General features: G+C 48.7%; 1 protein-coding gene across 4 annotated transcripts in view; it reads left to right on the forward strand.

Annotated features, from left to right (window-relative positions):
* MYRF (myelin regulatory factor) overlaps positions 1–27,179 on the forward strand; it is a 72,546-nt gene that overhangs the window by 12,485 nt on the left and 32,882 nt on the right. For all 4 annotated transcript variants that reach the window (XM_026045611.1, XM_026045614.1, XM_026045613.1 and 1 more), the window contains exons 2-4: positions 19,091–19,178; positions 20,136–20,471; positions 24,892–24,953. In XM_026045611.1, coding sequence (XP_025901396.1) covers positions 19,091–19,178; positions 20,136–20,471; positions 24,892–24,953 — 486 coding nt within the window. The remainder of the gene's footprint in view (positions 1–19,090; positions 19,179–20,135; positions 20,472–24,891; positions 24,954–27,179) is intronic.

Here is a 27,179-nt window from a genome sequence, read left to right on the forward strand (position 1 = left end):
GTATTTGAGCATCACTTTCTCCAGGCTCAAGATGGGTGAATCCCTATGAGTAAGAAATCAGGCAGAGAGGGCAGGAGACCTGCATGGACGAGCAAGGAGCTCCTGCCAAAACTTCAACAGAGGAAGAAAGTATAGAGARTGTGGGAAAGACAGCAGGCCCTTTGGGATGAATTTAGGAATGTTCTCAGGATATGCAGGAATGGGATGAGGATGGCTAAGGTGCGTTTGGAGTCAATTCCTGTAAGAGATGTCTAGGAAGGCAAGAAGGGCKYCTTCAACTACATCAGYAGCAAAAGGAAGACTAGGGAAAACAGGGGTCTGCTGCTGAATGGGGTGAATGCCCTGGTTATGAAAGACCCAGAGGAGGCAGAGMTCCTGAATGCCTCCTTTGCTTCTGTCTTTACTGCTGAGACCATCCCTCTGGAATCCCAGACCCTACAGACTGGGGAGAAAGTCCTGAGAAAGACAGACTTGTCCTTGGTTGAGGAAGACCGGGTTAGAGAKCCCTTAGGCAAAGCTGACACCCACAAATCCGTGGGCCTGACAGCATTACCCAAGAATGCTGCAGAAGCTGGTGSATGTTATTGCTAAGCTACTCATCCTGGAAAGGTYGTGGAGAACAGGAGAGGTGCCAGAGGACTGGAAGAAGGCCAGTCTTCAAAGAGACTRAGGAGGAGGACCCARGCAACTGCAGGTCAAGCAGCCTCACCTCCATACCTGGAAAGSTGATGGAGCAGCTCCTCCTGGAGGTTGTCTCTCAGCACATGGAGGACAAGAAGGTGATCAGGAATAGTTGGAATGGATTCACACAGGGGAAAATGAAGTTTAACCAACATGAGAGCCTTCTATGACAGGATGACTGTCTGAACAGCTGGGGGACAGCTAGGGAGGAGTCATCCCTTGCACCAGAACAGGCTGGGGATTGACGTGCTGGAGAGCAGCTCCGCAGAGCAGGACCTGGGCATCCTGGTGGACACCAAGGTGACYGTGACCAGCAGGGTGTCCTTGTGGCCAAGCAGGCTAAAGGCGTCCCTGGGTGCATTAGGAAGAGTATTGGCAGCAAATTAAGAGATTTGATCCCCATCCCCTTACTCAGTTCTGATGTGGCCACATCTGCAGTGCTGTGTCCAATTCTGGGCTCCACARTACAAGCRGGACATGGARCTACTGGAGAGAGTCCACTATWTAGCTACAAGGCTTATTAGGGGTCTGGAGCATCTCTCATATGAGGAGAGGCCGAGARGGCATGTTTAGTCTGAAAAAAAGAGAAGGCTGAGAGGAGATTTTGTCAATGTGTTTAACTCTTTCCTTTCCYGTGAAGATAACGGAGCACTGGAATACATTGCCTGGAGAGGTTGTGGAGTCTCCTCCAGGGATATTCAACACATGTCTGGATGCAGTCCTAACCAATGTGATCACAGTGACCCGCTTGTGCCAGATGATTCTAAAGATCTCTAGATGATCTAAAAAAGTTCATTTAAAGATGATCTGTAAAGGATCTCCCTTGCAATCTTATCACAGAAGGGTTGAGGTAGGAAGGGCCCTCTAGAGATCATCCAGTCCAACCCCCATGCTCAAGCAGGGCTATGTAGAACATAGGGCATCCTGTTCATTCTGTGATTGGGTTATTAGCACACCGATGCAGCTTTCTGGCCAGTATTAGTACAGGTCTCTGTGAAAGAAAAAAAAAGATAGTGTCTCTGTCCTATCAGTGGCGTGATGTGTCATCTTCTTTTAGTAGATCCTCAGGCTTGTTGTTGTTGTGTTTGGTTTTTTTTCTAAAACAATAGCAGGAGTCCTCCAGACAGTGGGTGAATGAGGTTTTCTGCTTTYGGGCTCACTACTGCTTTACAGTATCCATCCAGGCAGTTCTATTTCTCTTCTCCTGTGCCAGCTCTTTCTTTAACAGACTTGTGTAGTTCTGGGGCAAGATGCTTTTCAGGTGCTACATGGAGACAAGAAGTCACTGATCTTAAGTATTTATTCCAGTAAATCCCCAGAGCAGAAATATCCTGGGTATTGGAGCTCTAGGAACTGCTAATGTTGGAATAAAGGGATTGCTGTGGTTGTTAATAAGTGTGGACYGTCCTTCTGGGCAAGACACTGGCTCTCTCATCTGGGGTGCAGATTGAGGCTGTGGACAGGGGCCACTTGTGCAGTAGAGCTCTAGTACCTTGGACAGCACTGATGTCCACTAATGGTCTTCCCCATGGTTCTCCTGCGAGAAGATCAGATCTGCAATATGAGATCCTGGAAGATCCCGTGGGATGCAGTGTGATGGCAGGACAGTCTCTTCCCTACAAGACAGTTGCAGTCTCTTACAGCAGAGCTGGGTGGAACAATCATTCAGTTCGCTCTAGAGAGTGATTTCACTCATGAAATCACATTTAATTCGGTTCTAGACCTAAGGCAAAGCATTAACATACTTAACTAATGGTGAAAGGTCCTTTCCTAGCCTCATGAGCAGGTTGCTAGGAGAGACTGAGGAATCTGCAAAAGGAAAAATGATATTCCTTTGTAATACTCTAATCTGCACACTCACAAAGGAGTACAGCAAGAGCCTCCCTAAAAAAAGATCTTGCAGGATCAAGGATTCTGGCAAAGGCAGGCCTGCACGGATGGTTTCAAGAGGAGGAAGTGTTTGAAAGTTTGGGTAAGCAGTTCTCCTCTGGCCCTGAACAGGGTAGAACTGAAACTTCATGTCTGGTGGGGTTGGCAGAGAAAAATGCGCTGGAAGGTGAGCTGTGGGATGCAGCTGTGGGCTTTATGCTATGCACTGAAAGCCTTACCAAAACACACGTGTTTGTATTACTTCTTTGTTGCCACTCCTCAAGTGATCTTTCCTCATCTCCAGGGATGTTCTGGTATCCTATGGCAGCTGTAAAGGACCTGTTGTTTTCTAAGGAATAGTTTGTCTTCTCTTAAAGTTGTCCTGGAGTTAAGGGATCACTTTCTCACTTGTATTTCAGCTTCCAGACACACTTCTCACAGCTGGAACTGTCTGGTAGACTTTAGACAAGGGATGAACCCAGTGTATGGTGCTAGAGAAAGGGGAAGGGGCATAAAGTCATTGCTCTCTCTGCTGCCCTTTCATGGTCAATTCACGACTTATAAGTTACAATAACATGTGTTTTGTGTGAGCTTTACCAGCAGCACACAAATGGGGGCATTAGTGAACTAGAGCAGGAACAAGGAAATCGGGAAAATTCAGAAGTGTCCAAATGAAATTCAAAAGTGTTTTGTGYACCACTAAATCTTAAGTCACGTTCTGATCACTAAGTTAATTCTCAAATTGCTACCCTTAATCCATCATGTGAAGAACATGAAGGACAGTTGGAATGGGCCATGATTTGGCTTTTCTTTTTTGAGACAGTTTGGACAGTTTGATGTTGATTCCCTGTTTCTATTGAGAGATGATCTGCCTGCTGCGTCTGTGCGATGTTTGATTCAGAAGTGACCTGAACCACCCTTAATATATATTTATTGTAGTCATGCATGATGGCCTCGAGCCTTCTATGGCAGTGCTTTATAAGGGTAGATTATCAGATGGTTCCTAATGTTTTTTAGCTCTTTTGGAAAGCTGTACCTCCCTGCTGAGAACCACATCTTGTTTCATGGCTGACTTTGACAAATCTTGCAGTCCGACTGCTCTAATTCCTCTGAGACTGAAACTCACGCCTAGCAGGCTTCGTTTTCAAATGTGAGTTCACAAATATGGGGGCTAAACCACATCTCAGACTCCTCATAATAAACAGATAAGGTGGATACTTGCTTTGTATAGCATCCTTAGCAGCACTGTTATGACTTTTACTGAATTTTCTCCAGTGTGTCCCTATCCTCTCCCAAATAAACAAACAAAAGTCAAGAACCATTTCTTTGCTTCTGCTTGATAGTCCCTTTATGCATGGAAAAGCCTGTACTGTTACACCTGTGTTTTGTGTGGCTGTGATTAGGCCTGGAGACTGAAGCCTTTTTATTAGTCATTCTTTTTCCCAAGAGAGTTTCACAACCTGTAGATGCTGCTTTTAGTCTGAGCTTTTGGACAGAGTCACACAACGGCTGAGGTCAGCAGGACCATGTGGAGATTGTCTGGTCAATGCCCCCCTACTCACCTAGAGCACATCACCCAGGATTGTTTCAGACAGCTTCTGAATATCTCCAAGGAGGGAGACTCCGCACTTCTCTGGGCAACCTGTTCCAGTGTTCAGTCACCATCATAATATATATATATGTTTTTTCCTCAAGTTCAGGTCAACCTTCCTGTGTTTCTGCCCATTACCACTCATTCTGTTACTGGGCACCATTGACAAGAGTTTGGCCCCATTCTCTCTGTACCCTTCATTCAGATAGTTACATGTATTGATAAAATTTCCTCACATGAGATATGCCCCATTGCCTTCATTGTCTTAAAATCTCCACTCCTACTGGGCTTGCTCCAGTAGCTCCATGTCCGTTTTGCCACGAGGAGGTCAGCACTAGAGCCRTTACTGCAGATGTTGCCTCACCAGGGCTGAGGGAGCAGGATCACATCCCTCAAGCTGTTGGCAATGCTCCCTAATGCAGCCCAGGAAACCATCRATCTTGGATCATGGTTACCTTGCTGTCTGCCAGGAGGCTTGGGTCTATCTCCACAGAGCTCCTTTCTAGGTCAGCCCTCAGCCCCTACCCTGCCCTGATGCATGGGGTGTTCCCTCCCTAGGTGAGGGACTCTATACTTCCCTTGTTGAGAGATCTCCTTCTCTGCAGATCTTTAAAACCCACTTGGATGCAGCCCTGTGCCACATGCTCTAGGTGACCCTGTGTGTGCAGGGGGTTGGACTGGGTGACCTCTGGAGGTCCCTTCCAACCTTGACCATTCTATGATTCCATGGTTGTGAGGTTCTTCCTTGTCCATCTCTCCAGACTGTCAAGGTTCCTCTGAATGCCAGCACAGTCCTCTTGTACATCAGCCACTCCTGCCTATTTTGTATTATCTCGCGTTTTTCTTTTTAAARCTGTAGCTGATTGATTATTCTCACTTAACCAAATGACTCAGGATGTTTTGAAAGAATTATTTTTTTCCTTTCTTTGCTGTCACACTAGTGTGTTTACTGCCTTTGAACTTCATCAGCAAGACACCAGCAATACAAATGCTGAATGGCTTTGGCAAAGGTACCAGTTCCTCAGGTTCCTGGCTAATAACCACACTGTTTTTTGATATGTAGGTTTTAACAGCTATATTTTAGCTCTGCCAGACATCCAGTGTTTGATGTCACTCTCTCCTTGTGAATTCTGTGGGGTGGAAGTTTATCATCAGGATGTTGTGGAGATTTAGGTGAAGGTCATGGAAGAAATTCAAGACTGTAAAACCTCCAGGGCAGAGGCTGCCTGTTTGATGCTTGAATTGACAAACCCAAGCCTAGTAGACCCCAGATTATCTTACAGACTCATTAACATGTATTTAACAGTCTAAAGATGTTACTACAGCCAAAAATATGGATTGAAAAGGTGAGAAGCAGATTTTGCAGAAGGGCCAGATCTTCTGCTTCATTTCAGATGAAGCCAGCAAACTGTTGTGGTTCACCCCAGCTCATATTGGCATTGTTTTAGAAAAGGAAAATAAAATGTATCTGGGAAAACCAATTCTAAACACAGATATTCCCAGGGAGGCAGCCCTGTGCCCCACGCTCTAGGTGACCCTGCGTGAGATGACCTCTGAGGTCCTTCCCAACCTTAACCATTCTATGATTCTGTGATAGCACAGGAATTATTGTGCACAGRCTGATGAGAGTCTCTCCAGACAGATCCTGTGAGGTTGAGAGTAGTCAGGACTGGAGGAGTTGATCTGTGAGGCAGTTGTGGGTAGAAGATCATGAATGACACAACTGTGAAATCTTTGTGCAGGGTCCATTAGCAGTGAATGGAAATAAGAAAGGGGGAGCCTTTGGGTCAGACAGAGAGGATAATGGCTGGACTTTGCAAAGTATGGAGCTGTAGCTTCATCTCCCAAATGGAAGTGATGATAGCTCAGCTGCAGAGACCAGGGAGTTAGCTGGAGTGAATTACCTTATGCCACGCTAGATAGAAAGCTCTAAGAGATCTTTTAATCTAATGACCTAGTGACTCCTGCATTTGTCGAATTTTACCTTCTCATTCTCTCACAACCTGACTCCTGGACACAGTTCTTCTGGTTGGCAGTGAGACTGATTTATTTGTTAGTTCAGGACCTAGCTACTGCTTCCCCAGCAGGTGCTTTGAAGCCGAACCAGTATGAGAGGTGCGCTGTGTTGGAAGGAGCTGAGCCAGCAGCCTTGCTTATTGCCTGCTGTCTTCTGTGCTGGAGAGAGATGGAGGGAAACGAGTCATCTTTGCAGCAGAAGAGGGATGGGTCCCAGAAGCTTGGTTTAACTTTCACATCCAGGCTGAAGTATCAAGAAATGGGCTCAGTTTACTTTTCAGGTACCTCCCCTTCTTCATGCATCTCTYCTGTATTCAGTCCTTTGTGATGAGCTCTCACCAGTTGTCAACCATCCCTCACCTTCTCCCTCCCTCAGCTCACAGTGTTGCCATGAATTTTATGTTTCTGTTCCAGTGTTTCGGGCCCATCTCACCCTTACTTGAGTTTCAGTACTTGCTTCTGCTTGAGGCTCTTTGTGTTGAGAGAGCATCGAGGCCGCAAGGGAATGCTTTAACTATGGGGATGTCTTCTCTCAGCGTCTCCCACCTCTCCATTCCCAGGGTGACCTCTATATCCTCTGGTCTCTCTGAATAGCCCCATGCTTGCCCCTTCTCATACAGTAGACTCGAGAGACAGAGATCTTTCCCTGCTTCATTTATATCACTGCAGACAACACACTGCTTTGAAATCAGACGTTAAACACACAAAGAGAGCAAAGGATGAATTGATGCAAGGAGCACATTTGCTATGTGATCTGTATTGTCTAGTGACTTGTTAATACATCATTGTTGCAGGAAGCATGTTCTGGTGTGGGGCAGAGCTCACAGGTAGTCGGAAAAAGGAAACAGCAAGTTAGAATAAAATGAGAAAAGATTCGCTTAGCTCAGAAGAGAGAGAAGTGTGAATGTCACTGAGCTGGTCCACGAACACTTTTTGTGCTCTAAGATATGAAGATGTGTTATACAAACACTGAGCAAAAGCTAAGCGTGCTGCTTTATTAGTGTGGCCCCTTCCTCAGGAAAAGATGGATTCATCAGCTGAAGCCTCTGTCCAAAGGATATATTCAACTCGGTGAGAAGATCTGGATTTGATGGGAGCTTCCCTCTTTGGTCTGCATTAGTCAGGGGTGTAACAGTTGATATTGTCTTAAGAGGGATGGAACTGGACAGAAATGGTATTCAATGTATCCTTCATGTCATTCTTCTTGCAAAAGCACAAGGAAGGCAAGAACTTGCAAGCAGGGTGACTCAGCTCATGAACCAAACCTGAACCTCAACCAAGTAGCAGAGCGGGAAGACTGTTACTAGACCATCTAAATGAGCCTGATGTTCTTCTCTAAAGCAGAAGGCCTGCTCAATATACACATATGCCATTCATACTGCTTGTCTGCCGAGTAAAGTCTGGACCACCGGAGCAGGATATTTTGCATCTCCCCTGTGTTTCTTCCTTGGGGAAGGAAATGACTGCCTTTTACCTGTCTTCCTGACTGGTGCACTTCTCTTGATTGCACTGCTCTGCTCTTAGATTCTGGGGAGTGATGTCATTTCTTCAAGGTTTGTGTAGCAAGGACTTGCTGCTGTGATGACTCTTTTCCAGGTAGTCTCACTTTGTACTGAGTTTATAACCTCAGTGAGATTTGGCAGTAGATAGGAGTAAGGGAAATTAGGCTTTAGGTGTGAAACATCCAGATGAAACACAATGATATAAGGAAGAACCCAGTGACCCAACACTCCCATTTGTGAGAGATTCTGTTGCTCTTTGGTGATCAATCTTTGTGCCTAGAGATTGTTGTGTGATGAGGGTTTTCCTGGAGAGGCAGCGTAGCTCCAAAGAAGTTGCTGAGTTCCTCAGTACGTGTGTGGTGTGCATGTCCTTAGAACTGGGATGAAAATAGTCTCCAGAATGGGTCTTCACTTCTGGACCACCTGGATCTTTGAGTTTTACAAGAGCCTTTCCAGGGGCCACAGACCCTGCTGCCTTGGTAGGCCCTGCAGTGGGGTCAGTGACGCAGTGGGCTGTCACAGCATCTCCCTCTCTTCCATTAGCAAAGCAGGAATGATGTTGTGCAGGAGCCTTCTGTCAACCTAGTGAAGTCATCTCGCATCTCTGGGCCTCTCTTTCCTTCCCCAAGCATGACTGGGTCATGGGGATCTGGGTCCTGTAAGGGGAAAGGGTTATGCTGGGCTTTCACTCTTAGCAGCACGTGTTATAGCAGTGACTGGGAGCTCACACACAGAGATGTTACCCTGTAGAAAAAGGTAACTCCCACCCCTGAAACTTCTAGTCTAGATGAAGTTAATGGTTTGTAGAAAGAGGAATGTGCTGGGACTCCTATGCCAGATCAGAAGCTTTAGCCTAGGTCTTCTGTTTCTGTCCAATCCTTCAACAACAGCCTATTAAAATGTGGTAAAGTGGAGTGGCTGTGTGGCCAATGTGCTTTGAACTTGGTCACAGGAGGGTTTGGAGGAATGGGATGCATGGAGATGAAGCTTTGTGCTGTTTTGAAGAGAGAAAAAAAAAAAAAAGAAAACAAACGTGAAGCCTTTACTGAAAAGATTCTCCCTGAACTTGTCATCTTTCTGGGGTAGAAAATGAAGCAGCAAAAAAATTTCCTTTCCCAAGCTGCAGGTGTTGGTGAAGTTAAGGAAACAACACCTGTTAGGGTAAAGAGTCAGCCAGGAAGATAAGCTTCTGCCATCTGGACTGAAAGCCAGAATGTCAKCCTGACCTCTATAAGGGCTTCTCCTGCATCCAGTTGGAAAAAGGGAGCAAACAGGGGCAGGGACTTTCCTAGACAGTGTGGAAAGGAAGGCAACACGAGCCTCACGTGCCTTTCTTCATTGCTTGAGGTGAGAACCTGATCAATTCCTTTTCACAGAATCACACAGAAGCCTCTAATGGTTGAGGGCCCTCYGGAGATGATCCAGTTCCACTCCCCTACTCAAGCTAGGTTGCCGAGGGCACGTTGCCCGGGATTGTGTCAGACAGCCTTTGAGCATCTCCAAGGATGGAGGCRCCACAACCTCTCTAGGCAGGTGTTCTGATGCTCAGACAACCTCAGATTTAAAAAGTTCTTTTTTCCTCACATTCAGGTGTTAAGCCACTCTTCACAGTTTTGTCTCACCATCTAACTTGCTGAGGATGCACTCTGTCCCATCATCCAGGTCACTGATGAATAAATTGAGCAATACTGGGCCCTAAACTAGACTAGACTCCAGCTAGACCTTGCACTACTGAGCAAAATTGCATGTCATTCACCCTATTCTCAATGTATCTCACTCCTGAGATCTCCTGCCTCCTGAGTAGCTTATGTATAAGCTGAGATGCTTATGAGGATGTTATGGGAGACAGTGTCAACAGCCTTGCTGAAGTCGAGGGAGGCAACATCCACTGGTCTCCCCCAGCTGTTCAGACAGTCATCCCATCAGAGAAGGCTCTCACGCTGGTTAAACTTCATTTTCCCCTGGATGAATCCATTMCAACTATTCCTGATCACCTTCTTGTCTTCTACGTGCTTAGAGACAACCTCCAGGAGGAGCTGCTCCATGACCTTTCCAGGGATGGAGGTGAGGCTGCTTGACCTGCAGTTGCCTGGGTCCTCCTTCTTGCCCTCTTTGAAGAAGGCATGACATTGGCCTTCTTCCAGTTCTCACTTCTCTCCTGTTCTCCATGACCTTTCCAGACAACCAGGGGATCAGGCCCAGCCAACATGGGTTCACGAAAGGTGAGTCCTGCCTCACCAACCTAAGCTCCTTCCATGGCCAAGTGACCTGCAGAGTGGATGAGGGAAAAGCTGTGGACGTGGTCTACTCAGACCTCTGTAAGGCCTTTGACACAGCCTCCCTCCGCCTTTTCCTGGAGAAGCTGGCAGCTTAGACAGGTGTACTCTTTGCTGGGTGAGGAACTGGCTGGATGGCTAGGCGCAAAGAGTGGTGGTGATTGGAGTTAAATCCAGCAAGTGACCAGTCATGAGTGGTGTTCTGCAGGGGTCAGTCCTCTTTAATATCTGAATTGACTGTCAAGGATGAGGGATTGTACCCTCAGCAAATTTGCAGGCAACACCAAGCTGGCGGGAAGAATTGATCTGCTTGAGGGTAGGAAGACTTTACAGAGGGTTCTGGACAGGTTGGATTGATGGACTGAGGCCAACTGTATGAAGTTCAATAAGGCCAAGGCYGGGCCCTTCACTTTGGTCAAACCACCCCATTCAGTGCTGCAGGCATGGAGCAGAGTGGCTGCAGAGCTATGGGGCAGCAAAGGACATCAAGGTGCTGGAGTGTCTCCAAAGAAGGACAGTGAAGCTGCTGAAGGAGCTGGAGCACAGACCTTATGAGAAGTGGCTGAGGGAACCGAGGTTATTTAGTGTGGAGAACAGCAGGCTAAGGAGGGACCTTATCACTCTCTACAACTACCTGAAAGGAGGTTTTAGTGAGGTAGGAATTGATCTCTTCTTCAGAATAACTACCAATAAGACAAGAGGAAATGACCTCAAGTTGTGTCAGGGGACGTTAGAGAGTAGGAAAAATATCTACACAGAAAGAAGGGTGAAGCATTGGAACAGGCTGCCCAGGGAAGTGGTGGAGTCGCCTTCCCTGGCAGTGTTCAGGCAACGTGTAGATGAGGCATGTAGGGACATGGCTTAGCAGGTAGGTGGTGATGCGTTTTCAGTTGGACTTGATGAACTTGAAGGTCTTTTCAACCATAATGATTCTATGTGTTAGGTGGCAATAATAACACGAAGGCTGGATGTGCAACGGTCACAAAGCCACCCCAACACGCAGTACCTTGGTTTCAGTCCTGAGATGAGGAAGTGCCAGTATGTTTAAGTGAAATGGATTTGGCTGGTCCTATTGTCTCCCCTTTCCAGCCCTCCAGCACCCTCAGTCCAGAGAGGGAGATAAAGGCGTGTCTTCTGTGGGACTCCAAACAAACAAGTCAATGTGCCCCTCCAGGCGGGCATCTTAGACCCTGCCAAATGGCAACGCTTGTGTGGGTGCTGCTATTTCTGCCATCTTAGTGCATGAATTGACAAGCAGGCCATTGACGGCTGCAGGGACACACACAAATGCTCCACTGTGTCACTTCTCACACCTTCCCCTCCTCCTCCCCAGCCCCGATGCCCAATGGACAATGGCTCTATCTATGCCAAGGTTCACAGCTGGAAAGGGCGGAGGAGAAGCCAGGGCAAGGGTGGAGAAGCCGGAAGAGGAAGGGACTTGAGAGAGTCCAGAGGGATAATGGTTCTGAGAGGGAAGTGATAATGGGAGAAGGGATCTGGGGAAATATGGGAGAGGATGGGAAGTGAGGGTGGAGAAGATACCGAGAAGTGACTCAAGAAACACCTAGAGAAGGTAGAGGATGGGGGGTAAAAAAAAAAGCCAAAAAGGGGGCTTAAGAGATTTGAGGTGGGGAGAAAGGGGATTGGTCATCTTTCCTACTTGGAGCTGTCATCCTTTTTCCATGAGGCTTCCTGAGGGAGATGTCTCTGCTGTGTCGTTACACAGATTAATGCTTTTCTCTGACTCCTCCTGCCTGCTCTGCCTTGAGATTATCCCTCACCACACTCATTGTTGTCTCTCAGGAATGGCAGGAGGTTGGAGGGCATTACTTTCCTAGACAGGTACYTGTACAGGGATAGGTATCTTGGTCTATCTCCCCCTCCTAGTACCTAGAAGAGAGATGCATTGTATAGCAGATTTGGAGGTAAGAGTTATCATGAGCCTGAGACAAGACATGAAAATGGGTTAGGGAGACTCTACTTTTCAGGTTATCCAAAGACACTGTTGTCAGAAAAGTTCTTCTAACACGTAAGGAAGTTTAGTCCTCAGTGAAGGAAGAAGGGAATGCTGTAGAGAATGCCAAGATGTTAGTGAGGCCGCTCCTGCACACTCATTTTTTTTGTGACTTCTCTGTTTGTGTTGTTGGTTCTACCTCCTGACCACTGGCTGTATAGCTCTTTCTGCCCTTACACTCTGCCTGAACTGGTATGGGAAAATACGTTTCTTATCTCAACAGCGAGTGATTTGCAGTGGGGCTTTGAAATAGAAACTCTGGTACTGTCCAGGAGCCTGCGTAGAGTGCAAGATAATTGTCATGAGAGAGGGGATCATGAGGATACAGCCAGCCAAGGTTGAATGGAGGCTTGGCCTCTCCATGGAGAGCTGATGTGTGTCCTCAAAGCCCCTCTCAGTTGTTTTTGTCATTGTTTTCTTTAAAATGTGATACACAAGTTAGGCTTGCTGGGGCTCACTGGAGCAGAACGGTGTTCTGGATAATGCACTAGTGCACAAACTCCCTCAAACTCCAATTGCCTTAACCCTGAGCTCTGCATTTTACCCCAGGTTTTGCCTTGCAGACACCTCCACCTCAACATAGACCACATTTCTGATGTGGCTTTGGAGCTTGGGTTTTCTRTCCTGGCATGAATGAGAGGGAGCGCGTGAGCATCCTTTGGTTTGGAAGGGCAGTGCTCTCTGGTGATGGCTGGCAGTGTGGTGCCCAAGGAATGAGGTTCAAGATAACAGCCATACTTCTGCATTAACTTGCAGAGGTTTGCTTTTTATGATGGGAAGGTTTGTGTGTTGTGTGTGTGCATTATGGGGAAAGGTGTCCTAATACAACTGAACCTGCTCTGTAATAGTGTTTACCAGTGTGTAGCCTGCTAGTGTAGATGGGCATAGCTCCATTAGTGTCAGATCAAGTGAAGGCCTCTGAAACCCTCGAGCTGCATGGGCTGGCACTACATAAACGTTTCCCTCACTGACATATTTACTAACAATGTGTGCAGATCCCAGCAGACTGTCCTGGGGGGACTCGCAGCCCTTGGATGAAAGTGAGAAAGAAGTTGGTGTTTGAGGAGGGTCACAGGTCATKGAGAAACCATGCTGCAACTTGGGGAGGGGGACAGTGGGGCTCCTGTGAGTGCTGTGGGCATCAGGGACTTGGTGGTGGTCTTGGAAGGCCCTTTCGGGGAGATGGGGGAGTGATCTGGCTTTGCCTCCCACTCAGGTTATAGGAGCCACTTCTGCTGGGAGTGACTGGTTATTGTCACAGTCAGGTAATAAAGAACATCATTAGGGAGGAATGTTTGGCCATATATCTGAGAAAGAGGCAGGGGCTAAGCGGGTTGCAAGTGGAAGGGAGGGTCTCATCACCCCTTCATCACTGGAGGGAAAATTTTGATCCCTCTGTGCCCTCTGAGTAGCTCAGGGTTGGGCATGAGGAGGAMTGGGGAGGTCATTCCACTGTCCCTCAAGCAAGGAGCTGTCTGTCACTCTGGGAGCCTCCTAGCTGTGTCTGCTCAGCAGGAAGATGCAGAGCCCACGTCTCTGGGCAAAGCCAGGGCTTTCCTTTCAGCCTGYGCTGTGTCTGGTCCTGGGGCAGGGGCAGGCACAGGAATCTCGTCACGTTCCCAGAGAGCCGAGGAGGGCCTGGCTGAGGCTGTAGTGCTTGGGTACCTTTGGGCTTTCCCCAGCATGGCAGACTCGGACAGGCTCCAGATGGTATGGAAGCAGATCTGGAGCCGRGTCCTGACGCCTCGTCTCCCTGGGCTTAGGTGGTGTTTGGTTAGAGAGCGGCGGTGTGGATTCCTCATGCTCGCGACTGGGCTGTTAGCCAATCCCCCAGGGGCGAAGGATAAACACAGGAGGAAGCAGAAGGGGGTGCAGAGCGGAGCAAGGCCTTGGGAATGTGCCGATGCTGCAGCCCAGGCTGCTGATTGCACAACCCGCTGCGCGCAGACGCAGGGACACGCTAGCGTGCACAGGGCACGGCTGAGTGCCATGGCTCTCCTCACTGCCACCCTGGGGACTGCCAGCTGTGGCACCCGGTGCACAGCCTCTCCCGGCTGGAGTGGTGCACCTTACAGTGTCACTAGCTGCCCGGGCCTGGAGTGCCGCTGTACACAGCACTCCTTCCACTGTCTGCTGCATAGCCCTGTGGCYGGAGGAGGGGATAAAATCCAACATCTGGCTGTGTGGAACTCCCTGCTGTAGAGCACACAGCCAGGGGCGCCTGGGGTCTTCAAGCCTATGTTACTTGCCCTGTTCCACCATACATCCAGTGGGTGTTTCACCTTTTTCTCCTTGCTCAGCTGTGTCACTAGGGTGCTCTGTGCCTCAGGCTTGGCTTTGTGTAGTGGTGGTGGGGGCAGGTTTTGTTCTCRGGCAGCTGAATGTGTTTTGCTGGTTATTGTGACCAGCCAAAAGCTCTCTCAGAAGCTATGGGCTCACCAACAGACTGGGAAGGGTTCTAGCTCCTGTGATGTACCGCCGCTGGCATCCCTGTGTTCTTCTTTCTCCTCTGCTTTGTACCTGAAGGCTTCCCAAGCCTGCTGTAGATAAGAATGAATCAAAAGCGCTTTGGACCAGGTTTCAGGGGTGGTGAAAATGGTCTATGGGTCAGGAAGCAGAAATGTACAGCAGGAAGTCTTATAGGCTTTTGTTCTTCCTTCCAGTTTTCTCCTCACTGWCTTTCACAGCACTTGTGTCAGAGCACAGCGTGCTTTTTTGTAGTTCAAGAGTGTAACSCACACTGTTCCTGTTTTGTTCCAACAAAAATTGATCCTCTGGAATAAGGCATTAGTGGCACAGGGAGGCGCTCAGCTTGGCACAGGCTCTTTTCCTCATCATCATTAGTCTCCCTCCACCCTTTGCTGATGGGTTAAGAGGCTCCAGCCTCTTAAAACAGTTGGCCTCGTTGTCGTCTCTAGGTTCCCACATCTGGTTCTMATTAAGAGATCCCAGGATGCAGTTCTTTAAGTTGCTCCCTTCCTGCCACCCCTAGGTGACCCAGGCAAGATTGTGGGTGATTAGAAGACAGGCAACAGAGCAAGAATAGGTGGGGGAGGGATTGTTATAAATAGAAGTACCATAAACTTATCAGCCTATCACTTGAGGTAAATTCTGGTTTTAATCTCTCAGACCTGTAAATATGATGACTTGCAGAGGCCAGGCACTGTTAACTCTTTCAGACTCCTGCAGAACCATCTGGAATGTGTGCTCTCTTCTGGCAGCCCATCAGAGTCCACATAGCCTTGAGGCCACGTGTCCATCTCTGGAAAGAAATGGAATGTGGTGGAGGCCTTAGAGCTTGGAGATGCTTGAAGATGGGACTGGGAGAAAGTTCTGGAACCAAGAAGATGCTTTGGCTAATGATGTAGAGGCACAGAGTCCTKAGGGGACACAGGACTGCAAACCCATGCCATCAGAGTGGGAGTAGGAGGAGGAGAAGGTGGTGATGGAAGCACCTCTCTTTGGATGTTGATAGTGTTTGGAAGTTTGGGGAAAGCAAAGAAAACCAGTCTAACCACTGGGATTTCTGACTTTTTTCATGCACACAGAAGTCTCCCTTCACGCAGCTCTATTTGTAAGGAAGGTGATAGAGATTTAATATTTTCTTTTTGTTTTTTTTCAGGAAAAGTTTTCTTTTGGAGTACTCCTCAACCCTTTTGTGAGGAGAGGTTAGAAAGGGGAGCACAGGAAAGAGAGATGAGGTGCAAAGTGGTTATTTGGGGCCCTGAGTGGAGATGCTGAGAGGGAGGTAAGATGAGATAGTACAGAATGTTAAAGGATGCACAAAATCTTTGAAAGGATTTTTGAATGAAGCGTCAGAAGAGTTATGCCTTGAGTGTAACAAGGTTGAAGGCAGGGCAAGGGGCCTGCGAGGCTTGAGTTTTCCTTTGTGTCCACTCTAACTGAAAGAATTGTGAAATAGAAGGTTGTCTGAGATGTTTTCGGGTTGGGAAATCTCACTGTGTTTTTACAGAAAAGCTAGCACATTAGAAGCATTAGAAGCAGGGCAGTAGTGTGGCTGAATTACTTGGCAGTGGTGCCTTACTCCCTGGGATGCTGCTGTGTGCAGAAAATGCTGATAAGCTGGTTCATAGAAAAGGGATCTTTGGACAATTTGGTAGGGGACCTGCAGCACGCCTCTAAACTCAGTGCTTTGGGATGGAAGGCAAAATGTGGCCTGTTGAGCTTTGGAGACATTAAAGGAGTTATGGGCAATGTGCACGCTAGTATATCCTATGGAGCAGGCACTGATACAGAGGCAAGGCCCTTTCTAGGGGAATGCAGAATGGACTGGAAGTGTTCAATGGCTCCTTCAGCTCCATCTCTGTTTGCCTGGGACTCAGAAGTGCGTGAGTCTGTCCTACGTGAAGCTCTGTGTGTGTGTGTGTGCGTGTGTTTGTGAGGTTTCCCAGGGTCCCTATATTGTGGCTCCCAGCTCCCTCCTAATCCCCACTTTGAAGGGGGAGGGGGCATTTTTAGTGTCGTTAGGAGCTCGTGACTCTAAGGAGAAGTATTAGCTTTTAATTAATCACCTAAGCTGGCTTTCAGTAACAGCCCCCACTGAACAGAAATTACACRCCATAAGATGCTCTTCAGGGCTGTCTGCAGGCATTTCCACGATGCTTTCTGCCCCCGGAGCTGAGCAAGGGCCCTGGGAAGGATGGATCAGCTGAGGGGATGAGAGTTCTCAGATGGTCAAAATGAATTAGGAGGAGCAATGGAAAAAGGAAGTTGAGCTCCTGACTCTCCTGGCTCAAGTGCCTTGGGTCCCCACCTGAGGAAAGCCCTTTATTTTTAGTAGGCTTCCTTTATTTTTATTTTTAGCAGGCAGTAGCCCCTACCCCTTGCCTATCAGCATTATCGGATCTGCTGCAGCTCCAGGGCTGTTCAGCTGACAGACCTTTCGCGTCAGGTGCTTATCTCACCCTTTGCCTGGGTCTCAATTGAGTTCTTCTGAAGGTGACTTTTAAGACAAGGTAATAACGAAAAAGTGAAGGCCAGCACCACTCAGGGCTGCAGAGGGCCCTCTCTCTTTTGTGGAGAGGTCCTTGACTCTTTTTCCCCAATGGAAAAATTTATGGAGTTTGAAAGTGTGAAGGTCTATGGAAATCCCTCTAGAGATCTCTTCCTGGACCAACTCAGTAGCTCGTGGAAAAGGCAGCAAAACTGGTAAATTGTCCTTTTTTTTCTTTTGTGAACGCCACTTCCAATCCGAGTGTGGGGTAAAGATGGAGTTTCCTGATAGTGTTTGTCATGGATGCTTGCCAAACACGTCATGTGATTTTGGGCACGTTCTCCCTTTGGCCAAGCSTGTGGCAGCAGGGTGGAGGGAGTGCTAAACACCCAGTAGTCTGGGCCGTTTGAGGGATAGCAGGTTAAGGAGCTGCTGCTTCGAAAAGAAGTGCTTGGGTAGATGCAAGTTGGCTGAGGTGTCAGAAGTGGGCATAGCAAAGAGAGGCTGGGCCGTAGGGGTTGAGCAAGGGAAGCATGTGCCCGTGGTGCTGGCCGTCGGTTGACTCTTCCAGTCCAACATTACCCAAAGCGACACCCAGGCCATTGCTGCCCCCTCACTGCAAACTCAGGGAGTTAGGAGAGGAGGTTGTCATGGAGAAATGCCCCCCTTGCTGGCCCTGTGGACTGGGGCACAGCTCAGGACGTTCTGACCAGCCAACATGGTGGCTGCCAGCTGTGTGGCACCTCTGCCTGCTAGCTATTTCCTTCTGTAGTGAGGATTCACATGAAAGCAGTGTTGCTCCTGTCTCCTCCCGATTCTGCCTGTGCCACTGAGGTGTGTGGCACGCAAAGGGTTAGGTGCCTATCCAGGGAGAAGCTATCCAAGGTTTCTCTCCTTAGCCAGGGTTACTAAGGAAAAGATCTCCCCCATACACACACACACACACACACACACACACACACACACACACACACGCTCCCTGTCCGTTTGGCAGAATTCCTCGCTGGATTTATTTCTGCCGATTTGCTTGTCTTGGTATGAGAGGGATTTGCCGAGGGGAGAGCTCCAATTGGCCGGGTTGCAGGCCGAAAGCCCCCGTCTCCATTTTTGCGGTTCGTTGGCTAACCCTGCCGCAGCGCGTGGCCCCTGGTGGGGAGGATGGGGTGGCACTACTTGGACTGTGTGTGAGCGAGTAGTTTGGGTGAGTGTCACTGGTTTAATACGAAGCTTTGGGGCCTTTCAGGAAGGGCTGTCTCCATTATCGGAGCTCAGGGGGAGGCAGCGGGGCCTTCTCTTACACTTTCTTGGCAGTGTCTTTGGCACTGAGGGTTGGCATCCTCCCCAGAGGGCTGCGCACTCCCACTTCAGAGAGACAGATAAAGAATGCACTTTCTGTCAACAGAACCCAGCCCCGCTTCCCCAGAACAGACGAGAGGAGGAGGAACCCTCTGGAAGAAAGGAGAAGAAAGCCCAGGGCTTGCCCACGCCAGAGAGGGAAGAGGGAGGAGGGCTCCTGCAGGGGCCAAGAGCTGTTGCAGAGCTGTCGTGGTAGCCATGGGGCAACTCCGTGGAAGCAAGGATCCACGGGCAAGGAAGGGCTTTCAAAAGCACSCTCAGAGCCCGCTCGTAAAGCCCTGCCACACGACCCTTGCCTCTTCACTTACCATGTTCTCCTGTGGCCTGCAAAAGGCAGCTCTTYAGTCAGCTGTTAGTGCTGAGGAGGCCCTGGCAAGACCCGTGGCTCTTGCAGCTTCAATAACAGAGTCTGTGGTAGGCAACGTCAGCTCCAAGTTGGTCCTGATGGGGCAAGACCTGTGGAGAGTCTCTGTACGACTTAACTCCATGAGCTTTTTCCAATGTATTCTGAGCCTGAGCCCCTGGAAAGCTGCATGTGCCACAGCCAGAGTTTGGCTCACAGATTGCTCTGTGAAGCACAAGTCYCCTCGGGCTGTCCAGCTTCCCAGACTGTGTTGTCCTACAAATATTGCCTCTATCTTATTTTACACTGGGATGCAGATAGGTATGGACAGAYGGTACTCCTTCAACTGAAGGATTTGACAATCTTCTTTGATCAACTTCTTGACTCTGAAATGGTCTGGTGTAGGCTTTAGGTGGTTCTGATGTCAAAGACAAAAAACATTTATATCTTTCTCATGGCTCTTACTTCGACTTCATCTTCCCTTGCAGGCCACGACATTAATGGAGCTTTGGAACCATCTAACATTGACACTAGCATCCTGGAAGAGTACATCAGCAAGGAGGACTCGCCAGATATGTAAGTGCTTCCCTAGATCCACAGCAGGAACAGTGTCCACTATTGTCTTCTGTGGAGAGAAATCAAGCAATTCCCTTTCCTGCACTTGAGGAATCATTTATAAATCACTATGTGCCTTGGCTGCACCTTTGTCCCCTTTAAAGTCCTCCTTCAGTGCTCTTTCTTCCCCTATTCATTTCAAGGACTTCCTCCTGTCTTCCCTGCTCTTCTTGCCTTTGAATTTCCCCYGTCTCTCAGTTGCTTTCTCCTTTCYCTTCTTCCTCCTGTCGACACAGAAAAGATTTTTCCTAAATCGCTTTGGGCAATGTGAAAGCAAGCACCAGCAGCTCAGGACAAGAGACTGAAGTCCAGCACAACACATTTTTAAAGTAGGGAAGAGTCTCCCTGTGTGCACTGACATTGGCAGAGCACAGGGGAAACCAGACCTTGATAGCAGGTTGGATGAACTGGATCGGAGCTTGGGAGCAGTATCTTGGAGCTGGCATGACAAAGCTGCTTGCCTGCACAAGTCCATAAGCTGAGCCACAGTGAGCAGAACCTGTTATTAGACCAACTGTATCMCATGTTGTATTGGGCAAAGGAAGTGTTTTAGGCTTCAGATAGGATGTCCAGGTGGAAGTCATGGTGGTATGATAGGGATCTGATAGCATAACAGCACCATGGTGGAGAGATGAAGGGAARTGGGGGCTAGCCTTGATAAGCTTTGAAGCTGGTCCCCTGGGTGCCTTGCACCMTGAGGGTTATGTTGCTCCCACCAATCCAAGCAACCAACCAACCTTCCTACATGTTCCTGCCAGCGACAGCAGGATGCTGATTGTTCTGCTCATCTTCTGTGCTCCCTAGTGCCCCTGAGAGGTTCTGTCCCTATTGCTGCATTGCTGGGGAGGGAASGGCTGGGTAGCGGGTGGAAAGTGCCATCTGCCTGTAGCACTGAGGTTGTCCCCTTCTCTCTCACAGCTGTTTCCCTGACATCCCTGCTTCAGCCAGCTGTGCACACCCCCAACCCTCCAGCTCAGCCACCATCAATGCGCCCCTTGGCAACTCCATCAGCAATGCTGGCCATGTGACCAACCCTGCTTCCAGCGGTTCCCTCCACCTTCCTCCCCCAGGCAGCCAGATCCCAATCCGTCATGGTCCTCCTTTGACCAACCCTTGTGGACCCAGCTATGGCGCTCACCTCAACTGCAATAACAACAATGGCATGGTGGTGCCCAAGGGCTACCTTGGTGGCCACTGCATAAACAATGTGGTCCCTCCAATCAAAGCGGAGCCCAAGGCCTCCTATGCACCTGGGTAAGTGAGATGGGGAGGTGGGGTGGCAGAAAACTGACAGATAACGGGCCAGCTTTCCTCTGAGGCTGCTGGAGCCTAAATGTTTCCACAGACTCCTGGCTGACAACATCAATGTGCGTTATTCACAGAGATACATGGACTTTTTTATGAGTATAGGTTCTGAAGTTCTTGAAAGATTGTTCACGGTGTTTGTCATAAGTGTATCTGTGGATTAGAGAGAATAAGCAACTTCCCRTCTTGTATATGTCCCCTATGTCAGCAGGTGGTGTCAAAACAATGACTTTGGTAAGGATAGTTATCTTATACACCTTCAACTGTGTGATGGAAGGGTGTTTTATTATTATTTTAGGAAGAAAAATAATGTAGAATAAATGTGAAACGTGAAAATTCAGTGCCCAGGATGTTCCAAGGCTMGCCACCCCAGGGGAAGATGTTGCTGAAATTGGTCAGAGATGCACTTAYTTTGGCCTGATGCTTTGGATACTTCACTCGAGAAAGACTTGGCGTCTGRGCTGGATTTCTACTCCTTTGCAATGAACTATGGATGCATCCCTTGTGAAGGAGACCTGCATTTTAGCATTGCTGATAAATGCGACTGGACATTTAGACCCGTGAGGAGAAAAGATGTGGTTCGTGCTCTCTGTGGCAGCCCGGGCTGGAAGGGAATGACTCTGTCAGGCTGGGAGAGCACAGAAACATGGCAGCTGGAGTCTGCCATGGCTGAAAGGACCAGATGGCACCTTGATGGAGAGCAGTTGAATGTGGCGTGTTGGGAGGGTACTGCAATACTCACTGAGACAGGAGCTAGCATGATGGAGAGCTACTAGATACTGTGAGTCGTGGAGGGAACCAGGTGTCTTTGGTAAAATGTTGCTGAGCCCTTATAGCTGAGATAAGAGGAATATGTTCCTCAGATGCAGTGGTYATCTGCATTCAGTTCTTGGCAGCTTTGGGTCAGTTGTTTGCATAAAACTTTATTGCCTGAAGACCCAAAGGGAAAAATACATCTGGTTTCATCTTCCTCATGCACCTCTCTGGTCCKCTGGTCTGTGCTGCGCTTTTCCAGCCTCAGGAAATTGAAGCAAGAAGGTAATTTGAAGCTGAGTGGATGAAAACCAAAGTGTACAGCAGCACATCCAGTAGCTGGAGACTTGGTTGTGCTGAAAGGAACTGTTTCATGCTCTGATCTGTCCCCRCGGTACAGATCCTGCTGTGGTCCTGCTGCCTCCTCTCTACAGTGACACTCTGTGCCTTCTGCAGTCAACTGATGGGTACTAGATGTAAAAACAAGGAGGTGAGGACGGCATCCAGGCTGGCTCGTCTCTGCAAACCACACTAGCTTATCTCCCTCTGCCTTCCGCCCTCTAGTGTTGCCAGCCAATGCAACATGGTGAGTCCCAGACTTAGAAGTTGCCAGCTCGCTGAACCAAAGATTTGGTATGAATGCAACTCCACTGGGATATCTTTGGCTGTTTGGATGAACTTGAAAAGATTCCTCAGAATGAGACACACAAAAAAATATCTGTCCCTGTTTTATTCCCGAACTGGGGATAATATGGACTTTTACCTTGTTCTTTACCCAGAAGACCAGAAGTAGCTCAGAGCGCGCCATGCCCGAAAGCATAATGTGATACCTTTCAGTCCTATTGTTTTCTTCTGCATGCATCTGGCATTCTCCAGGATGTGCGAGGTCATGACTAAGGACCACATCTCTACTACGTTCATAAATGAGGCCAAATTACCTGTCTGCTGCTTATATGTCATCTTTTGTGGAGCTGCTGGAGAGAGTCCAGTGCAGGGCTACGAGGATGATCAGGGGCCTGGAGCATCTGCCCTATGAGCAAAGGCTGAGAGAGCTGGGCCTGTTCAGCCTGAAGAAGAGAAGGCTGAGGGGGGACCTGATCGGTGTCTATAAATGCCTCAAGGGAGGCTGTGAGGAGGAGGAGGCGGCCTCTTTTTGGTGGTGGCCAGTGATAGGACTAGAGGAAATGGCCACAAGCTGAAGCACTGGAAGTTCTGCAGGAATGTAAGGAAAAATTTCTTAATAGTGAGGGTGACAGAGCCCTGGAACAGGCTGCCCAGGGAGGCTGTGGAGCCTCCTTCTCTGGAGATCTTTCAAACRCGCTTGGATGCAGCCCTGTGCCATGTGCTCTAGGTGACCCTGTGTGTTCAGGGGGTTGGACTAGATGATCCCTGAGGTCCCTTCCAACCTTAAGCATTCTATGATTCTGTGATTCTTTGATTGCCTTATACCAGAACAACAAATCCCTAGTCTGGTGGAGACATCAGCAACTACTATGACTGTGAGAAGAGCCCTGTATTTATTCAGGGGCAGGGACAAGGTGATTTGGGATATAACTTGTTTAGTTTTGTGTGTGCTGGATCCTTGCCTTGGCACATGGCCGTCTCAGCAARCTCTTCCAGGACCTGGCCATCACTGAAAGTAATGGAAGCTGCATTCCTAGCAAATCCTTGTTGTCCTCCTGACCTCCTTATACTTTTAGAGCGAACCTTGTAATGTTGTCCATCTTCTTGCACACAGACCTTTTCTAGGATTTCAGGATTCCCTTAAATCTCTGATTCTTTTGTTATTGCCCCAAACTTGCCTTGCTGAGGCCCTAATCCATTATCAATTTSTAGTTAGTGAAGAGAATGAAGCTATGGCCAGTTTGGCAGGAGGAAGTAAGGCTGATGATGGATACTGCAGACTCGGAGTGTGTGGGGGAGGACAAAGTAGAAATGAAGGTGGAACAAGAGCAAGAAAAGCTGAGAGTTCTTTATTAGGATTATCCCACCCTGTTGCTCTGCAGGAACTTTTGTGTGCCAATTAGTTGTTGAGAACCTATTTCCTAGACAAGTTGACTCCATTGGTGCAGGTGTCTTGGTGGGAGCTATGGTTTAGTTGTAGTTCTGGAAGCTTTTGGGAGCAGAAGGATACAATTTGATGGACTTGTGCATAGTTCTGCGTGTTTCATCCCCACAGACTTAAGAGCTTTGTATGCTTTTCAGACGGTTTTATCCAAGGAGCACTGGTTTGTCTGGGAATATTTTGCTGTCACAAAGCTAATGATGTAAGACAGGGAATGAAAAAGGATCCCCATTGAAAATTGACCTTTGACAAGGAATGTGGTGTCAGGAGAAGAGGAGAAAAGCACAGCCAGATTTCCTTAGAGCAGGCTTTGGCAGGTTGCTGGGCTGCTAAAACCTGGTGGAATTTGCTGAGGCTGTGTCCCCTGGGAGGCAGCAGATATGAATGGGCAGACAAAATATCTCCCTGACAGGATAACCTCCCTGCCAAATATCTTCACGGAGGCAGATCTCGTTGATGATGTTATGGTGAAGTGAACCTTGGCCTAGAGTGCAGACAACAGTTGTGCATCCAGCCCGCAAAGCCACCATTTCCCTGCCTGTCTCTGCTATGACTTGGGTTTGCAGTGGCCATGGCCTGGTCTGCATGAGAACAGAGTCTCAGTCTTTTCAACGCRTTTGGTCTGTGTGTTACCGGAGAAGAACCAGTGTCTGAGGCACACAAGTTCTTTATTTGTGCACCAGGATGGCTGAGGATCTTCCCTGGCATGGAGATTTGTGAGGCTTCAGCTTTCCCCTTCACGGGGTTGTGCATGGCGGACAGCTGGAAAGAACAAGTTCAGATTAATTCACAAAAAGATGCTTTAGAGAAGGATAAAGAATCCAACAGCCTGAGCTGACTGAAGGTAAAAGCGCAAAACAGGAGCTAAAAGTAGGAATTAAGCAGTGGGAGTTAAGCAGCCCCCTTCCCTGTGTCCCTGCTGCCACTGCATAAGGAGAAAGGTCATTGCTCGTCCCGCTGTCCTTATGCGATGGCTTGTGCTGGACAAGGCCACTGARATTTCCTACGTTCATTTCATTTCGCTGTTGGCCACACTCTGCTCTTGGTCACACTGTATTAAAGCCGGGGTGCTGCTGCTGGCAGCTCTGCTGCTCAGGCTTGTTTAGGGTGTGAGGCAGGGCAGGAATCCGTTTGCAGGCATCCCGGCCTTCACTTTCAYGCATCAGATTGGAGGCCGCAGGCAGGCTTCCCTAGAGGATCCCATTTATTCCTAGCGAAGCAAGTGGTCTTTCTTTGGGAAACRCATGCGTTTTTCCCTGGCTCCTTCTAACTAGTCATAAGGGAAGTCCTGTTGGCAGGTCAGCAAAATGTCTGTCCCTGCAAATGAGACCAAAGGAAGCCCAGTGGGGAGAGGTTCAAMGTGACAACTAGGGCAGTTTGTACCTTGACAGCAGGAGGCACTTGGGATAACAGGGATCTGCCGTGGGTGCAGCTGAGGAGACCTTTTTGTTTGGAGGCTGGAAGGTGCTTTGATCAAACTGGATCTATAAGTTGCGTGGGAAGCTGGTTCAAAATAACCTTTATTTTTTTTTCCCCTCAATCACTCTGCAGCACTTTACCCGACTCTCCCCCGGACTCTGGATCGGAAGCCTACTCCCCTCAGCAGGTGAATGGTAAGTGCTGAAAAGAAAGAGTATATGTGTGTATAGAGGGGGGAAAGGTGGACATGAAAAAAACAAATCCCACATCCTCCCCCTCTTTGTTCAGTGAAAGTGGTTGGCTCTGAAATCTTTATCAGACGGGAGAAAACAGGCGGCTGCAATACGTGGGAAGATTATCACTTAGCAAATATCCCTAGGCTTTCGCCTATTGTTCAACTGCTAGTCTGTGCGAGGGGGGAGAGCGAATAAGAGAGGGAAGAGGAGAGAAGGTGAGGTGTGAATCCATTCACACCGTGTCGGATGGCTCGTCCCCGAGCATGGGATGGGGAGCCTGTAAGGCCTGGTCCTGCCCTCCACCATGGGCAGGCGAAAGGCTAGGAGTGCACGCGCGTCCRAAATGAAGCCCAGCTTGGGGAGACAGAAATGAACTCGCCATTCAGCAGTAAGTTCCTTCCGAGCCCTTCCCTCCCCTTCAATGAGAACAGCTTATCGTGGACGGGAGCGGGGGGCTTTACCCTCCTGGGACGGGGAGGAAGAGTTGGGCCTCTCCCTGGAACGGGCTGCGTCGCTGCCAGGCCCTCCTGACGCCCYGAGAGGACAGGGAAGTCGCTGGCGTTATTTGTGACCTTCACCATGTTGTGATGGAGGAAACTCCTTGGTGAGAGGGGAAGGTTGCTCCTCGTGTCCCCTCCCCCTCGCCCGCAGCACCCTCTTCCCCAGATCCAGCCCAGTCCCCACCAGGAACAGTTCAGTCCTGCTCTTTTTTTTTTTTTTTTTTTTGATTGAAGAGGTCAAGAGTTCTGTTTATCTTGCAAAAAAATCCCTGGAATTCCTCCTGGCCCTTCCTTAAATATAACAAAGAGGCCGCGTTGTTCACCACCGGGAGAACTGCTTGACGTGTTGGTGGAACAGCAGCCCTGCTGCTCTGGGAGAACGGGAAGGAGAAAGAGGAGAGCACCCACTGAGCAGCTCGTTCCTCGTGAGGGAAGCATCCCGTTCTTGGATCTAGCCTTTCTCTGGAGCTGACACTGCTGGGAACACAGAGCATGGGCCCCGCATTCGGCAAATGCATCAGCAGTGATGCAGCCTGTCTTGGGTTAGGAGCATGTGTGGAGCTTGCTGATGATTAGCTATGGAGATAGTGAAGATTGTGTTGGCGAKATGTGGTCTCCTAATATCCTTCTGGAAGGGTGTGTTCTGTGAAGCTTCTGCATGGGCTGTCCCTTGAAAGTAGCACAAGGTGTCTCACCTTGTACACAAGCTACTAGKGCCGTATCTGGTCATACGACAAGGACAGGACATTTGCTAAGGACGTTCTAAAGAGCTGGACTTACTTTGTTCCTAAAGTCATAATTCCTGAGGTTTTTGTCCCCCATTCTCCTCAAATAGTTGCAATATGGTTTGTAGGACCCTCTTGTTTGGGAGATAGGATGCTGCATAGGTTAGTTCATAGCTCTGTGGTCTTTMAGAGAAATGAGACCGTGCTGGGGGCTGTTTGGTCTGGTTCTGGCTGTCAATTCTCACTGCCAGTAACCTCTGTATCCCGTTGCTGTTGCCATAAACCAAACCCACCCTTTCCAGGGAGCATGTGTGTGGTTCCTGATGTGACAGTTCCTGCCCCGGTCTGCCAGGCTCAGACCGCAGATTGCTTGCTGCATGTTGCAGGGGAGGGCCTAGCCCCTGGCAGCTCCTAGTCCCCAGCTTACCCCAGTGAGCTAGTGCTGTCCCTTAGGGCAGAGAACTTCCCTCTCCCTGGGTGGCAGCTGCAGCAGCGTGTGCTGATGCTCAGCTAGATTCCCTTAGAATTAGCAGGTTCCTCCACTCCGCTCTTGGGTAGCCTTCCATAGATGCTCTCTGTTTACAGACCTTTCTAGTCCCCAGAATCGAGATCTTTTTATTTCCGGTCAAATGATTTTGCCTCATCAGTCAACAACTGATTTGTCCTGCTGTTCTGAATGACCAGAGCGCATCTAACTCAGGTTCTGGTTCAAGGCTGGCTAGTGGCACCTGCTTAGGGATGAACTCTAGAAAAGAACACACAAATTTCTTCCCTGCTATACCTTCCAGTGGTTGCACAGTCTTTAACAGGCTTCATGCATCTTCTTCCTGCAATTTGCTTGGGTTTTGCTTCATCTGATGCCTAGGCTTTGTTTTTCTTAACATCCTGAAGGCTGGTTGCAAGGTGGAGTTTGCCTGGATTTTGTCTTGTGCACAGTGGTGAGAAGATTATTGTAATTA

This window comes from Nothoprocta perdicaria, unplaced genomic scaffold (genome assembly GCF_003342845.1).
Source record: "Nothoprocta perdicaria isolate Ctin4 unplaced genomic scaffold, notPer1 scaffold_405, whole genome shotgun sequence".
NCBI classification, from domain to species: domain Eukaryota; kingdom Metazoa; phylum Chordata; class Aves; order Tinamiformes; family Tinamidae; genus Nothoprocta; species Nothoprocta perdicaria.